We start from the raw sequence: 18,510 nt of genomic DNA, 5'->3' as shown, positions 1-18,510 counted from the left end.
TTTATTTTTAATCACATTTTTATTAACTTTTTCCAAAAACAAGCACAAAACCCCCCTCCAACAAATCATCCTATGCTGCTACATTTACACTGTAGATTTCTTAATCTCTTATGTAAATATACATATTCTGCAGTAATCTGTCTTTGGAAAAAGAATGCTATTTTTAGCATTCTGGTGATGGACAAATCTTCATTATCAATGTAATGCTCTAAGGAAAGAAAATCAATTTTCAGAGTTGTCAAATATCAAGATAAGCATACAGATTAAATCTATTCAAATTATTCTAAACAAAAAGAAACCTCAACTATTACAATAGCTTTAGTGTACTATGTCACACACATAACATGGCCAAAAATGATTATTTATAATGGACATCAGTTAACACAGTTGTTTTCCAAAACAGGAGTAAAAAATTTTGTAAAGGTTTCAAACACACTATTTTGAGTATTTCACTTCTTGGCAACTAGTTTATCGTTATAGTTGACTGGGATTATGCCACTGCATTCTTCTGTCTTTGATAGAGGATGCTTTATAAAAGCACGTCTAATTACATCAATATCACGTCCTAAATGGTCCATCATGGTCGTTACAATCGTAGGTGGGGCCTCTAAGTCTATCAAAAAATACCTGCAATGAGAAACATACACACAATGTAAAAAAACTACCTGTACTGCAACAACTTTAAGTCATGCAACTAACTGTTCTGTGGGATTTCTTGAATAAGATTTTTTTTTGCTTACATTTTGGTACCAGAATTGTTATAATAAAACCTCGGTATTATCTTAATTTCAAATAAGAAAAATTCAGTTGAAGCAGGCTCAGCCTGAACTCTTCTTTGTTGTACAGCACTGCCTACCCAAGGAGATTAAAGAGAATTTACTCTTCTTGTACCTATTACATTCATTTCCACCTCTCGATGCGAACAGTCTTTCAAAGAGGGGAGGTGACACATTTATTTCAGTTACAACATGCATCCTTCTTCTTCAAATTCATGGCATTGTTTCTTTGGGGAACAGATGCCAGTGCGAACCATCTCAAGCTTACATACATACAGGCACATTTCTTCCTTAAAAGTTCTGCTTCGGAGCTGAATGGAAATTATAAAAAAAAATGGGGGCAAAGGAAACACAAGGAGATGGATTTACCCCAAATCAGGTACACCTTTGATGGGAACATGGCTTAAAGTTTTAATCTGAGGGTAGGAGCTGAAGCTGTGTACTCCCCTTGCACAGCTGGGACTTGCCCTGCTGAACTTGGTGGGACCGAGGTGGTCTTACTTCCACACATGCACAGCATGTGTAAAACGCAGTGTTTCAGGTAAGTGCTTCCTGCCCACCACAAAGCTGTCTTCGACATCTATAAAGAAAAAGCCAACCACCTACCTACAGGAAAGAACATTGCACCCCATTAATATTTTAGGTCACCAAGGTTACCACTGCAATGAAACTCCTTTGCTGAAGAGCTGCCCTTTCTTCCTGAGCTCAACTATAATTTTGGAAGAGGCTTTCAAAATGCCAGTACACCCAAACAAGCAAAGCAGTCTACTGCAATTCAAGAGTCCCATTTCAGACAAGGGACACAACTGAAAGCTGCACACTAACTTAATCTCGGATATGCAAATTCAGATCCCATCTTTTAATACGAGATATACCTTAAATTCATTAGCAACATAAAGTCTACTATTCCTGCAAGTTCTGAGCGACCTAGTGACAGCCATCATGCTAATGTGAAAAAATGAGTGAGCCATGTCACTGGCCATCCATCCTTCCTTGAAATGCTGTGTATGAAATAGTAGCACTGTCAACAGAGCTGTAACACATTTGACTGCATTGGCATGGCACTAACTACCGAAAAGACACTACCACTGCCTCAGAAATCCAGGTGAAGAGAACTAACCCCTTGTTTCCAACTACTTTCCAAGTAATCTAAAGGTTAAATGTACAACAGAGAACCTGCCACCTAGCTATTTCATTTTCATCTTTACACATCTTCTTATGAAAGCTCCCCTTTCCTCCTAGTCCACTCAAGCACACCTCCCCATGAAGCATCAGTACAACCTGAAAGCGATATCCCTTAACTGAAGTTGTATTACCCAAGCAAGATCAAGCATCCCACTTTGATTTAACAATTGTACCTAACAGAGGGGACTTTGTTCTGCAAGAGGTACGGATTCTTACTAAGCTAGCGACAGTCCATCTTCATAAAGGTACTGTTGGAGGGTAAGTTCCCAAGACCAGAAGCTGAACTGGGACTCTGAACAGGAAATACAGGAGGTGAGGTCATGAACAATGAATCTGCTCATGTTCTTTATGCTGCATGGAGTTCATTTTCATCCAACTAAAAGTGCTACATCAAAAACATTGCACACAGCAGACCCATTGGGCCAGAAATGATTCAAGCAACACATGCTGGATGACTGCACAGGGGTGGAATCTACCTAGGGAAAATATGATGAAGATGCTTTTCTCCTTAGCCAGACACAGAATCACAGAATGGTTTGGGTTAGAAGCGACCTTAAAGCTCATCCAGTTTCAACCCCCTTCCAAGGGCAGGGACACCCTCCACTAGCCCAGGTTGCTCAAAGCCCCATCCAGCCTGGCCGTGGACACCGCCAGGGATGGGGCAGCCACAACTTCCCTGGGCAACCTGTGCCAGTGCCTCACCACCCTCACAGGGAAGAATTTCTTCCTAATATCTAATTTAAATCTGCATCTAGTCCTGAACCTCTTACACAGGCATCTGCATTAACAGCCACAATTCATCTCTGAAGCCTTTTTCAGAAAGGCCAGGCTGAAGCACTGAATTCTTGTACTTGAGAGGTCTGATAGCAAAAAAATCTCCCTGCAGCCCACACTGAAGCAACGAATGCTCCAGAACAGAAGCCCAGCCAGTGTGGACTGCAGCCTAGCATCTCTGAAGCCAAGGGATCAGTGCCAGGTCATGTCAGCAAAGGTGCTGCTCCTCTGACTGCAGAAAGGCTACTGAAAGCTGAAGGAATAATTTGCCTCAGGATGAATTTGGAGGAACTCTGGTGGGCTCAGTCCTCCACACAAATTCTCACAGGCTTCAACGGGGAACAGGATTTGGCTTAATATATTTGGTAAACCAAACCTACTGTTTCATTAGAAATACTGCACAGCAACATCTGAAGGATGCACACCCCTTAAAAAGGGAAAGTCATTTTCTGTTAAAGCCATTAAAAGCCACTGGTAAATTTAACAGATGACACTTGACTCTTCTCCTTGGGAAGAAGCCTTCCAGATGCTCTCACAGTTACAACTAACAGGAAGGAGGATGGGGGGAGAAAAATCTAGCTAGTGATCCTCCACCACTTTCATGTCCCCTTCCCTTAGCAGAAGCATTCATTCGGATTGCAATCTGTGCCCTCTGCCGCACCATTTTGTCCCTCAGCTCCTCAAGAATTTCATTTCATTTCTGCTTGCAAGTCGGACGCTGCTTTTCATTGTGCTCCTAAAACGGCAATAGTTTTTTTTTCCTCCAAAGGCTGCTTTGCAACTTTGTGCTTTCTCTCACGTTAGCAAATGGTGGAAATTTCCACTGACGCACTGTTGATAACTGAAGGAGAAGGGGGGGATGGGAGGATGAGCTGTTACAGCATATCTTTATGACTCCTCGCAGAATAGGTATTTTATCTGAGGGTACAGAACTGCAGTAACTGGGGACAATGTGAGTTTTTAAAAACAACCACCACTCTTCAATGTTAACAAGCAATGATTGCCTTCGTGTGCCAAAAATCCGAGAAGGAAAAGAGGGCCAGCGTAGCAAATGGTATTGCTGCATTAAAGAAAGAGAAGAAACTAATGGCTGCAAAAGCAATAACCAAACACAATTGACAATGCAAGCCCTGAGGGGATCTGGAACCTCTTCCCCCCCCCAAATATACACATTTAAATTGGCTGTCACGAGGCCATGGAGTTTTTTTAACCCACCCTCAATGAGGCTTGCAGCAACCTTCATTTCAGGCAGTGATCTATGACCCAATACACAATGCTGTAGCTACTGTTTGCGTAATAAACAAAACCAAATCCCAGTAAGACTTACAGATAGGGAAAAATACAGGAATGCAGGAGGGAAACCACCTCATTCCTGCAAGCAAAAATGCAAAAGCATTTAGATTCTCTAAGAGTCAGCCAAGTCATCAGCAGAGAAATGCAGGAAAATTCCATTGACTGACTATGAGACCACAGTTATTTTTGTCATCCTGCTCAACTGCAAATAGAAAGATGATTTAAATACAGGAGAGCCAAGTGAAACATTAAAACAATGCATTAAATGAAAAAAAAATTATTAACTTGATATATGATCTCAATTAAAGGAGGACATGTCTTTGTATAGGAGAGGGAAGGAGAAATGAGGAAAAAGATGCCAGGTTTCATTTATCCTTTTTAGCATAGCCAAGCCAGAAACTGAACCCTGAGAAGTAAGGATACTCAAATATTTTGCTTTCAAATGGACAGTCTAGGACTTCAAAGAACTCTGACAAGCACCTGGATTACAACTCAGTTTGAAATCCTCCTAGAATATGCCTCTGTCGAACTGGGAAGCAGGGGGAAAAGTAGTAGACTATGGTAGACTTGGAGGAGCGTGTGTGGTCCCATGGTTGTGCCCAAAACACATCTGTATGCTTCAATTTCTCCTTTACACAGTGGCAGTAAGCGTATGTAAGCTTCCCCAGTGGGGAGGTAGAAGATACAAAGGAAAGAAAATGTTCTGATGAACAGGTAGAGATGAAGCATTGAACAGTAAACCAGGAAACTGCCTGGAGGAAAGCAAGCCGCAGCACTCTTGTGAATGCTGCTGGACATTTATTCTCAGAAGGTAATCCTACATAAATGAATTTTTTTTGCTACCTGAAAGATCACTTCATCCTTGGGACCACCGTGTTGCTCCGAAGAGAGGCAGTTCACTTTTCCACTCAACTCTTGTGGTAGCTACCCTTCCTCAGCAGAGCAGGAAGGCAAGTTCATGCTCAGAAAGATCATCATTTTGCAGCTGGAAGGACATGTGTTACTTTCAGCTTTTAGAAAATGCATACAGACTAGTTGGAAGTCCCTTGAAAATCACAAGGACAGCAAAGGGGAAGTACCTGATCAAAATCAAAAGCTGGTGCCTTAGAAACTAGAATGTGCCACAGCAATTACGCAACCCGTAATGAGCAAGTACTTCGGGGGAAAATACATTTTACCCTTCAGAAATTTCATTTGCCAAATTCTATACATAGATGACTGTTATTAAGCTAATTAAATAACGGAAAAAGCATTTTGCAGCATTGCAAGGAAAACAAATACTGTTACACTGCAAAAGAGAAAGCAGCCTGACCTATTCTGTGTACCTGAATAGCCATGCTCACTGGGCTGCATTTGAAAAGTTGTTATGAGCGGGACTGAAGTTACACAGCAAGTATTAATTCTGCTCACGTCACTTCTCTGCCTTCTGTATAATTTACAGCTTAAAAAAAAAAAACAACCCAAAATGGTGACTGATCCCCATTCCATCAAGCCCACTATTTGAGACATTTAATCAATGTGCTTACACAAGGATGCTAACAGAATTCAGTGCATTGGAAAATGATACTGGCACTTCAACAGCACAAATTATTGCGCAGCATCATTCCTTCTCAAAAGCACCAAAACGGCAAGTTGCATTCCCACAGGTAAGGTGAACACTTCAGGGCTCTGATACTTGAGGCACATACACACTTACACGTACGTGCATGTGGACAACAGCACTTGAAGGGAAAGTAATGATTCAACTCATCAATGAAGAAAGCCCCATCTAGTGGAAGAAGACAATCAATTTAGCAGAAAGTACTACAAATGTGAATAATACTCAAGTATTCAAACTATTTTTGTTCTCATCCAAGTGCATTACAGACCCAGAACTCCTTTTTATTGAAACAGATCATGATGTTCTAAAATCTGACTAGAAACAACATAGGTTGTGTGTTAGCTATAAATTTAGTCTGGTGTTATTAAGAAAGGAAAGCTTTGCAACCCCTTTAATCTGTTTTTCTTTCCTCCTCTTTGGTTTTCAGCAGCCATGGAAATCATCACGAGAGTCTAACCTGAGTGGAGCTAAACATGTCTGTACATTTATCTGCGGGAAGAAGTCCCTTATGCAATAGTTTGTATTTTACTAGGGGATGGGAAGACAAGGAGAGCTGTTGAAACTCGTAAACACTCCAGGGAACAGTTCTGACAGGTAACTATCATTTTACTCTTACAAAGTAAATAAAATCACATCCAGACCACGTGGGTTATTGAAAGACACTTCAGCATCTTTTGTCTCCATGCTACTCGGCCACAAGCCGCTTGTTTAAAAATAAGCTGCGTGAATACAGTAGCTCAGCTACTTTATGGAAAGAGAAGGTCGAACTTGTAACATAATTTACATAGACATGTTTCCACAGTGTTCGAATGTCTTAACACAGTGCTCAATTGCTAAAATACTCCTATTGTAATTAGCTATTCCTTGTGTATTAGACCACTGAGGCACCAAGAAATTAGTTGTGCCCCCTCTCCTGAGACCGTGCTTTGGCAAAGCAACGTTATGTCACATACTACATAATGAAGGCAAAACACAAGATGTTGTCACAGAAGGACCAACTGCTTTAGACCCTAAACCACCCAGAGAAGGTGGGGAAGGCCAGGACATCCAAGCCTTCCTCATCATAGCAGAGGGGAAGCTGGTACTGAAGTTCAGTGCTCCCAGCTCCTGGGGAGCAATTGTAGCACTGCAAGACCTGGAAGCCAAGTTAAGACCACGCTGCATTCTTGGGAAAGGACCTCTTTGCCTTTACATATTCCCCTATGACACAAACAAGTCCACAGCACAACTAAAGTTGCAACCTGCATTTTCTGACTCCTGATCCCATTAGATGCTATCTATCACTGTATATGCGGTGCTCCCCAGTGGCCATTGGCAATCACCAGGATCCCTGCACACCTCCTACAGAAAATTCCCCATGCGCAAGCTCCCAAAATACAATTTGTCAAGAACAAAAGACCCAAGTTTGCTATTTCAGAGAACAAGTGGGCTGATGAGATAACTGGGAGTGAACAGCAAAACAAAAGGATTAAGAGACAAGCAAGCAAATAACAAAAGAAAATTTCCATCTTTTCAAAATCAAATTTGAAAGGAGAAAAAAAACAAGGCAACGAAAAACTGGCAAATAAAACATGGAAATCGTTATGAATAATCAGAATTACACACACTTTAGCTGGAGAACTTGCAAATAAAGTAAGTGAAATAATAAAAATGTGGAGAGAAAGGTCTAAAAACATCCCTGTATTACAGGTAGATGTAATAGGGGAAAGCAAGCACACATAAAAAACAAAGTAGAACAGAAAGGCCACAGTGCTCTATTGCTTTACAAAACCATACTTAATCTGAGCACTGCCCAGGCCGATGTATATCAGCCTTTCTACAGGAGAGATAACAAAATAACAATGGAAGCAACATTTGGGGGAAGGGTTGAATAAAATCACTTACAACAAATCTGTAGGGCATAGCAAGATTCTCAGTGCTCAAAACCTTTCTTCTCCCCAAAGCTCCTTCCAGTTTAATAGGCTCCTGGTCTGCAAAATGTTTGAGTCATTACCTTTCCAAAGGAGCGTCTGAACCTTACTTTTTTAAAGAGCTGTTTTGTGGCCACCCTTGTATCATCTCCCCTAAAGTAAAAATATCCTACATACCAACCACGTCCCCCAAACCACCCTCTTTATCTGATGCCCTGAAGCATGAAGTGTCACAAGCGTATGATTAAGGCATAGCCTGGCAAGGCCAAAGAAAACAGGTATGCCGCAAAGTGCAAACCCACAAACTGTGCTACTGAGATGTATCATTTTACAACCAGTTGCAATGTTCTCCACTTTGGTACTGACCAAATATGCGCAGTGGCTCTGCAACGTCATCACCCAGCCCTGATCTGGACCTTTATTTGAAAGCTGCTTTGAGGGATTCAGTGCTTCTGTGTTTTCTTAAACAGCAAACAAACCCAGAGTTTAACATTCCTTGAATTCAAACACTAGTACACACCTTATTTAAATCAGTTGACTTTTGTTTGTTCCAGAAGCAAGCACCTCCCAATACAGGTAATACAGTATTTTAAAAACAGAAATGCATCGCGTTACAAGCAGTTTAAAAACAACTCATTAAAAATGATAAACGAGTAGTGGCGAGTGAAAGAAATAGTTGGCACAAATGTAAAAGCCCATTAGGAAATAAGGTTGGTAATCCTTATTTACATTCTCACACTCTTTTTTCAGAAAGACAGTGCCCATGCACAAGTTACTGAGGCTCAGGGCCTCAACTAACATTACATACCTAGCCCACACTGGAACCAATGCGTCCTTGTCACTTTATAGATTAATAAAATGTGACAAGTATTTGTTACAAGTTCGTGAGATGTTATTGGAATCACTCTTACATCTCATCTATAAAAATGAAATATGAATGTTCTGCAATACCGTAAGTGTGAATTAGCAGCTAATTCAACTTCAGTTTAATATCAGTAAGCCAGTGATTTAAAAGTTTGATTCCTCAGACATATCCACACAGCTCCTGAAACACACGACTTTCATAATTACTTAAACGCAAAAGCTGTCAATACTAGGTCTCAAAAAAAAAGAAAAAAGTGTTTTCTGCCAAAAGAGATGCATTGAAAAGAAAGACCTAAATTTGCTTTAATATACCCTCAAATGCACACACGCCACCTGTTCAGTGAATGTAATTTCCCAAGAAGAAACAAGTCAATTATACATACAATCTGAGGTCTTCAAAGCTGCCTGGGAGAGTAACACTGCTCATTCCAGTGACAGCTGTGGGCCACAGTCCCCTATGGCAAGCTTTGAAAACTCTCAGCTTTACAGATCAATTGGCAGTAAGATTCTCATTCTTTGTAAAGCCTCCTGGATATTCTTTAATTTGTAACATGCCTGAAATGCAGTATATCTGAGACAGATGATGCTGAAGCACTACAGACTCATAGGGGAAGCAGCACTTTATTAAAGAGACAGCAATCCTCCCTATTGACTTACGAGTATGTATTTCCCAGTTTAATTCTTCACTGTTCACCAAAACCAGCACCAGAAACAGACAAAGTCCAGCAGTGGCTTTGCCACGCACATTGCACTTGTGTGTCCTTTCACTGCCACTCAGTTTTACAATATGCTGTATATAAAGACTTGAATTGCAGTTAAAAACTGAATTAAGTAACTGAAGAAATGCCCTTCTCCTGGGAGAAACAGTGACTACTTGGCACAGCTGACCTGTGAATAGCTGGTGCTCCCCTACTGGTGGCCCCTAATCTGAGGTTAAGAGACAGCCTGGATAGCACTGGGAGTTTTACAAGGGAGCAAAGCTATGCTGGTGAGGAAGGCTGCTTTGCTCTTTGTTTTGTTTTTCATTCAAACACCCCACCCAGGTGGGGGGATTCTGTGCCATGCTGCCTGAGTGATAGGAAGACTGTGCAGCAGTCACTAGGACAGGAGCTCTCTCTAAGAGGCATGCTACTCAGCTGTGACCCATGAATATTGTATGGCATTAATTTTCATATAACTTGTTGCTACGAATATTGAGTTTCACTGATTTCCATATAATTCACTAGACGAGAGGTCCAACGAAGCAACAGATTCAGCATCCATCCTAAGTGTCCAACCATCTACATGCTATTGGAAAATAAACTCTGCTAAGAATCACGCAACTTCAAAAAGGCAAACAGAAATATTAAAAGCTTTGAAAGATTCAACACTCTCCACCCCAGACACACAGCATCATTTGCACTCCCACAGAAGTCCTTTAAGCTACTTTAGAAAAAGCCCAGACTAAGGAAAAGGTGACACACTCTCTACTACTTACTACACCCCTTTACACTGCCTTGCTAAGAAAGGGAACACAGAATTAAAAGTTGTCTGTGAAGGAGAAAATACCTCAGGATTTCCCAGAACATATGGGTGTAATTCAGCTCAGGGAGGCTTCCTGAGAAGCCTTTTATTTTTTTTTAGACTTTGTCCACTTAAAAAGAATTACTACTTTTTACAGATGCTGTAAAGTTTAACTGGCTGATTTTATAAGGTGGATCAAGAACTGACTTTTCTCTTCCTATTCCTAGATTATGTTTAATATCCTGACTAACTTACTCTACAGACCATATAAAATATTGGATGCTATACCAGGAATCCATCATACTTGTACACTGAACTGCCATCTCCCCAGCAATAGCTACAGAATACAATTCTCCCGCATTGCCAGGTACGGAAACTGCCTGCTGGTAATATCCCACGTCCCCTTGAATTTGAGTTCTCACACAAAGCAACTTTTTTCCCACAGTAACAACTTCTCTCAATCACTTCTCTTGCTCAAGAAGCCAAGCAATTTAGGGGAGGGAACTGTCACATTCAAATCCAGAGCAAGCAGAATGACTGCTAAATATTTAGAGACACTTAAACTGGGAGGTGAAGGAGGAAGAGCAATGGCAACATTAATCTGATGGCTTTCTGCCTGTATTTCAAGACATGATAGCAATTATTTGCTGGTAAGCCCTTGCCTCATTCAGAACACAGAATGTTTGCTCTGCAGACTCTGCAAAGAAGAGGGTCATAGCCTACAGGTTGTCCTGCTTATTAAGTAGGTAATCTGCTACAGTAAGTGAGTTAAGATAGTTTACATGTCTGAAAATGCCCTGGAGAAATGGCTTCTATTCATCTCTGCTACATAGTTCCTGTGATGCTGGTTATTGTCTTCTCCTGAACTTGTTTTCCTGTTGAAGAACCCAAGACCTGACCTGCATAAGCACTGCCACCCAAGCCAAGTGGACATCCAAAGTGATGAAATGCTAGAGTGCCAAATATACTCTAGGGAAAAAAAAATAATGTAGAAGCTAAAACCCGCAACTTCAGCATCCAAACTCAGTGGAACTTAACTCTTCTGCCTTAGCTCCCCACCTATAGGAGAGTAACACCAGCTCCTTCTTCTGCGGAAGCCATCAGAAAAGACGAATGGTTATAAAAGGCTTCTATTCCAACAAAAAGATGAGGTAATTAGTAATTCTGTCCTCAGACGAGGTTTTGATTAGCTCCTGTGTGTAGGCAACAAGACTTCATCCTAAAATGCAAAACTGGCAGCATGAAGCCATGTTTTGAAGGGCACCGTGGAGCAAAACAGTCACGACCACAATGCCATTGCTTTCACTTAAGCAATAGGCACATGGTGGAAATTTCCTCCCCTGCCCTTTCTGTCAGTCTGCTTTAACTGGCAGCTGTCACCACTCCCACTACACAGGAAAATGAAGAGGTCCTCAGAAGAGGGAGTGAAACCATGAGTCACCCCCAGGGAGAGGATCAAAGAAGGGCTTCCCAAAAAAGTGCACATCTGGAGTCACCTCACCTTCCTCAGTGCCAAATGCTCCTCAAGGAGGATGGTAGGTAGGCAGGTTGGCCAGACACCCAAGATTAAGCACAGCTGTGTTACACGGATTAGGAGGAGCGCATCACTAATTGTTATTTTGATTACTGCAGGCAGCCCCAGCACAGTGCGGGTTGCTTAGCAACATTTCTCAGTCCTTGCGAGAGCCAGCATCCCAGAGCCAGCATCCATTTTGGAGGTAGCCTCAAGGAGCAACACACTGGTGTAAGCAAGCAGGGAATGTGGTCCACAGCACCTTCCTCTCGCACTGCAGGGGAAGCCTGGCATCCAAGATGCCAAATCTCAGTTTCATTTACATTTATTGTACTTCCAATAAACCGCACGATCACCTTTAACATCCTCAACTAAAACTGTATCAGAAACACAAGCAAGTCTTACAGGGTGCACATGGTAATTAACATTTAGTTCAGAAGCATTAGAGAAAAAGAATCAATCCTGCCAATTACCAACTGGAAGATTAAGTACTACTTGTATCAGTAAACACGCCTGACTAGCTTGGAAAAGAGTTACGTAAAAATGACATAAACCAACATTGTGTACTTGGGGAAAGTAGCTCTGAAGGCCTGGACTCAGGCTACTTGTAACATGACGACTAAACACTAACAATAAAGCCGACACCACACAAAAGACACAAAATACTTGAAGCAGAACACACACACGCAGAAACCGCCACACACCACTGCCCCGAGATCACAGGCATTACAGGCATACTCCCAAAAAGCACAAGGAAGACCAAACAATGAGAGTTATTTATGTACATTTTAAAAAAAGCCCACTTAAAGGGCTTTCAGGAAAAAGGCATTGTACATACCCTCCTCTTCTGTGACGCTCCCTGTGCTTGGAGATTTTGTAAGGTAGAGACCTTTCTCCCAGGTTTTCTAGGTTCCTCACAATGGCTCCTCTCTCCATAAGAGCCTCAACAGTGCGCTTCAGCACAGCTGCAGTCTCAGGCTTTAAAAGAAAAAAGAAAGTGGGAAATGTACATAAATCTGATTATTCTTATTATGTGATTAAAAGGACACCTGTACTTGCATGGTACAGCACTGGAAAAGATCATTCCGTAACCTGGGAGAGCAAAGTGGAAGCAGAAGACGACATCCTCCTTAGGAAGAAAGCCTTTAAGAACAAACAGACAATTCTTCCGTGAATTATGGCAACAGAAAAGTTTCCAACAATTCGAAGTTTCCCAACAACAACAGGAAAAATAAAATAGTTAATGGATTTAACTTACCTGGTATCACTTTGGCTGCCACTGGCACAGGTGTAAGTAAATATATGTGGCAAAGACCAATTATGCATTGGCAACAGTTTTAAGGTCCCTGGACCATCTATGCTCACTGTTCACAACTGCAGTGAACTGTGTGGAGGGAATACTAACCTGTGGCTTGCTACAGAGACAAGAGTTAGCACCATATTCATTTCATGTTGTCCTTTCAACACGTGTGTAATAGATATTTGCACGTGTGTAATAGATATTTGGACTCATTGCTAAATCATTGCACATCTCATTACTTTTACCTAGCTGACATCCAAGCCTTTTTAAGACTTAAGGAGCTGACACGCAGTAATTAGTCTAACACACAGAGATTTCACTCCTTAGAAAAACAAGTCTGAGGCAGCCAAAAAACAGTAGTAAAACAGATGCAATGTTTTTTTGCTCACTGTGTGTCAGGGCTCTTTAGAGCGCTGAATCATTTTGGTAATGACACTCAACAATATCTATAAAAATGTTAATAAAGTACGAATTAGAATGTTTTGAAGACAACAGCAAACTTACATGCTCTCAGCAACAAGAAGTATTTTAAGAAACGGATCTCCTACAGAGAAAGGATGCTAAACGGATGTCCAGCTAAACACAAACTGCATAGCCTTCTTCTGTGTACCTTGCAACATTTCCTATCAAGATACATTCCCAAGTCTACTTGTCCAGGAAGACGGCAACAGCTGTAAAGGGAAAAGTAATTAAGAGCTGATTTTTCAGCTTTACTCAGATTTTATTTTGTTAAATCATACCACCGTAATAATTTCACTTCCCATCTCAGCCACAAGAGAACTTGTGTGAGCCTTCAATCACCTTATACATAGGATGACTGAAAGTTAAGTTTCCTAATTCTCAGGTAGAGATCTACAACTTGACTAAGGAAGGGTTATTTAATGTCCAGATCTCATAATGGAAATTGCTGGAAAAAGTTGATACCAGAATCGCGAAACATGCAGCGCAGCCAATGCTCCAGCACATAAAAGTTCTCTTTCATTTTTTTGAGGATACAATAAGATATGAAAGAGCTTTTAAATGCAGAACAGAGATGTTCAACATATGAGTCTCTGCAAACACTGACTGCTCTTTGAAAGACCTGAAGTACGGAGAGACTGAAACCTTTCCTTGTTTCCATGGGCTTACTGCCCTGTGGCACTCAAGGGTCAATCATGGGATCACACCTACTGCTCCTCACTATCAATCAGAAATTTTATTCCCCTCTAGCCGCATAAAAAGAGCTTAAGCAGTTATAAAGTCAGCAAAAACACCTCGGCCTTTTTTTCCAACATATGTTTAGACTGTGTTATAAAACTATTACAGAGGCCAGACAAGTATGTTTACACATCAAGAACTGTTGCTACCTTGCCAACATTCTTCAATGCATTAAAACTATTGTTTCTCACTACAGACAAACACTAAAGGTATCTCTTGTCACAGCATGAAAAGTTAGGATAAAGGGATTACACAAATCATATTTTAGTTCAAACTCGGGAATAACGCTATTTTTCAACTGACCTAGAATTGCTGCCTCCATTACCACTTACTAGATTTTCAAATACCTTTCATGCTTAGCATGTCTAATTGGGTATTCTTACAACTCTTTTTGGCCTCTTGCCACAAAGGAAGACATTCCCACAAATGTTACAGGAGTCTCAATTTCTGAGATTTCCAAAACTCATTCCAGCTCAGCTGGGACAAAACCAGCGTGTGCAAAACTTACAAACAAAGGAGACTGATACACATGGACAGTCAGATTGCAACCATACAGCCTTTTGCTAGAAAAACAGTGTAAAACCAATTCTGTAAAATCATGTGGGCACTCCAGATGACGATGCTGACCAAGTTAATACTTTCTTTTCTCACTTCAAATCTCTCCTCTCAAATGCTTCTGCATACTAGATGCAAATAATAGAGAGTATCCAATCAAAAAAAAGGATTTCTTCAAAGACTGAATTCTTAGTCTTCTCCATACCCTCATACTTTGCATTACTTTTCATCCTTTAGTATGTCTGACAACTGCCACCAGGCAGTCATATACAGTCCCCAATCTATAAACCAAAGCAGAAGGACAAGCAAATACTGTTAGAGAAGAATTGGGAAGCAGCAGCTATGGTATGTTACTCCCTCAGTACTTTGAGCAGTACTCAAGGAGTGGGAAGTTGGCTGAGCAGTGAAATCTGTTGGCTGAACCGACAAGACTGAAGATGAGGAAAAGAATTGGGAAAAGCTAACTCAGGAGTCCAAGTAGTGTCTTGATAATAATGCCAGCAACTAGGAGAGAGCATAGAACAAAATCTCTTACTCTGCATCACACCCGCATGTTGTTTTGCTATATTGGAAAATGTTCTTTCAAACTTTTGATATTGGAGAAACATCAGTAACAGCAAGAGAAAAGGAGCAGCTCCACTTCACTTGACCACATCCTCAACACTTCACAAATGCCAAAACACAAGGGAAGAAAGGGAAGCAGAGGCTCTTTTCTTAAGACTTTCCCCATTTCTACCCATGCTCCTTATGGCTGTTTTAGCTTGACTTTCATGGCATAAGGGCGAGAGATGCTGGCCCAAACTATAGAGTGGTTTTATGTTGGTTCCATCAGTGCAGGATCTCAAACCTGTATAAATCAGGAGCTACTGATAAGACCCCCTCATTCTTTTTAAAGCAGCAGCTTCACAGAGACAAGGCAAATACTAGGGTAGCGGAGCTGCTGGTGATATCCATTGTTTAATCCTGTAAGAACCATTACAGAAATCTGGTTTCAAGAAAGAAAAGGAAAAGAACAACTGAGTTTGTGAAGCAGACACCAAGGTACACATTACTAACTAGAAGGTTTTCCCTTTAAAACAAGAATCTGACAACAACCATTAGGATTTTACTTACCCACATTAGTGAGGGAAAAGAGCCAATTTTAGAGAGAAAGGGCAGCTAACCTAACAGCTTTGATACTTTGTGCATTGCAGCACACCTGTAGTGCGTCCATCCCCAGACTTGAAAACACACTCCTGGAAAGCAATAGGATCTGCAATTCCTCTCCCACCATGCCTGTTGTGTGCAGTTAGGTTACAGAAGCCTCCATGGTGCTCACAATTATCACAGGAGAAATTCGTCAGGTCAATGAATAAAAATACCATTGACTGTTACTTGTCTCCCACTTGCATACAAAACGCTGATTCATAAACAGAGCTCTGTCCAAAAGAGGTCTTAATTGATTGAGACCTTAAGACAATCAGCTGTACGTCCAGCGGTGGAGTTGCCTGACCCATGCTTCTTAACAACCGTGCAGATTTAAGTTAAAGGTTATCGGGTAAACTTGCTCCTCTGCATCCCCCATAGCCTCAAATTACACACAAACTTTTTGTCTCTTTTCTACATGCCAACAGATCAGCACATTCCCTGAGTGGCTGCATGTCCAACACGATGTGCAGTTTCTAAACACAACGAAGCCGAAGATCAAGTCCCACGTATTTAAAAACAAAACAAAACAAAAAGAACAAGAAAAGAAAGCCACAGATTTCTACATTAAGGATTGTAAAATATTACGTGTTTTTGCAACGTCCCCACTTGTGGCCATACTTTGAAAATATAAACTGTTGGTTTTGAATGCTTGTCACTGTAGTCCCTCTCATTCTTCCTCTCCAAAAAAGATCATGATTTATGATAGCTTTCCTAAAGCCGTCCAACAAACTATATATAGGCTAGCCATTGCTAACCATAATATCCACAGACACAGGTTCCTTGGTTTGCCTCAGAGCCAGACCAGTTGAGGACATAGGAAATGGTATTGCCTGGCTCCCAACCCAGGAGCCACAACATTTTTTCCTGAACAGCCAGCAGTAATTCCAGTACCACAGATGTGGGAGAGAAAAGGAGAAAATGGAAGCCAGTGCCAGGATATGCATGCCGGAGAGCAGGAAGCGCTAGCAAGAGTGCGTAAGGCCTGGTATGTAATTCTAGTGCTGGTTCCCCCTCTTGCGTGCATAGTCAAGCCAGAGTCCTTTCAACTGGCTTCACCCTTACTGAATGAACTTGGTGAACTTTGCTACTGAACTTGGTTCACTATCACTCGGCCACAGTTACCTTGTCTTAAAAAGGTATAGCCCTAGGGACCTGATGGAGTTGTGGGAGGGGAAGGATGTCACTGCGCACTGTCCAAGGACTTTTCCCTCGAAAACTGCCCCGGAAGAACTGAAGGAGCGTTGTCTATACACCAAAATTCCTCACTCTTCTACCCCCACGTTTTTTAAACTTACAGCTGCCCAGAAGGAATGTGTTAACTAGCGTGTGAGCCCTGTACCTGCTGGGCAAAACAATCACAAGAGAGGTATGCTACAACACAGACTTTCTGTGTATCACTGTCTTTCTCCATGGATGAGGATCGCGGCAGCCACATTTACTGGGCGGCTGCTCTGCCAGGGAGACTCCACACAGCTGCTGATGCCGCAGGAACTGCACACATTGAGATAGATCATCAGGCACCTTTAAACCAAAAGTCCAGTTCAGTTTAAAATTCCACTATCCCCATGAAGTTTTACATACCTCCAAGTGTCACACAAACCAGAGTTGAACACCATGCCCTAAGCACTTCCTTCATACCTCTGGCTCTCCTCCTCTCCTCACCAGTCTTTCAGCTTAGCATAATCACCACCCAAGTGAACAGAAAGCTGTTTAGTGCACAGCCTTGTTCAGCGTCTCAGACTGTGCAAATGGAAATGGATGGGGCGCATCATCAATTACCACCTACGACCAAAGCCATGAACTCATGGTAATAACCAGGAAGTGCTGCAACACAGCACCAACCACCTGTTTTTTGAGGGGAAGTTATATATCACTAGCATGAGTAAAAACTATAGCATGGTTTTTCAGTCATAGAGAACCCACATGGCAGCAACCAGCAAGCGTACTAAAAATGGGCAAACAGAAAGAGTACGTGGACTACTCTGATGGCAAAGTATTTTCTGTTCTACTGGAAGCCAACCAGACAGTAGCTCATCAGCCAGCTTAGAGACAGACCAAACGCAGCAAGGGCTTGAAATAAAGCTTTTGTAATGTTTATGTCTCCTAAAAAACAGGGAACCACCTATCCAATCCTAAAGGGAAGGACAATGCTGTGGCTGGAACTAGAGCCATATGAAAGGACTGTGTGGCACTGCTCTATTTTCCATCTTGTTTGCTGGCCAGAAGGACCTCAAGAGAGGACAGAAAATCAGGCAAAGGGTTAAAAAAAAAACCAAAACTGGCTAAAAAAAAATCCCACCTAAGTCTTCTCAAGCCACCAAAGCTCCCCCAAAAAGAGTCTTTAGAGAGAAAGAGAAAAGGAAGCAAGTACTTGTCAAGTACTCAGTTTTAGGACTAGGACTGTACTCGGGTTCTTCTGGCCACTTATTCAGTTCAACAGGAAGCATTTGAGGTCAATGTGCACATCTCCTTAAATTAGAAAGAAATCCATCATAATTAGCTTGATTACCCCTTCAATGTAGTAATAGTAGGATAAAATTATGTCTTTTTTTGGTTGTTAAACGGTTACAAAAGGTTGTTCTGAGATTATTTACTGAGGTGGAAACCAAAAAATGCAATCTATGCTTAGAAGAAAGCTGCAATTCAAAAGCAGCAAAACTGGGGGAAGGAGGAGAGGGGAAATCCAACTTCTTACTGTCATTTACTACCTAATAAAACACTAGAAACTTATTAGTGAAAATTATTTTAAAAACCCCACACATGCGTTTGTGAACTAGCCAAGATCAACACTGGCATAAGAAAGAAGAGCTTTGCAATGAGAAACAAGGGGAAGCTGGAAAGAGTCATGTAAT

The 18,510-nt window shown here is 41.4% G+C and overlaps 1 protein-coding gene across 1 annotated transcript in view; it reads right to left on the bottom strand.

Moving 5' to 3' along the window:
• The window catches only part of MRPS6 (mitochondrial ribosomal protein S6), a 46,351-nt gene continuing 27,841 nt past the window's right edge, over window positions 1-18,510 (bottom strand). The window contains exons 2-3 of the mRNA XM_062622271.1: window positions 12,257-12,396; window positions 1-627 (exon numbers count right to left, since the gene is read on the bottom strand). Of these exons, the coding sequence (XP_062478255.1) occupies window positions 450-627; window positions 12,257-12,396 (318 nt within the window). The 3' untranslated portion in view covers window positions 1-449. The remainder of the gene's footprint in view (window positions 628-12,256; window positions 12,397-18,510) is intronic.

The sequence above is a fragment of the Pezoporus occidentalis genome, unplaced genomic scaffold (assembly GCF_034315485.1).
Source record: "Pezoporus occidentalis ecotype Australia unplaced genomic scaffold, CSIRO_AGI_Poc_V1 ctg24, whole genome shotgun sequence".
Taxonomy (NCBI): domain Eukaryota; kingdom Metazoa; phylum Chordata; class Aves; order Psittaciformes; family Psittacidae; genus Pezoporus; species Pezoporus occidentalis.
This window is presented reverse-complemented; position numbering and strand designations above follow the sequence as displayed.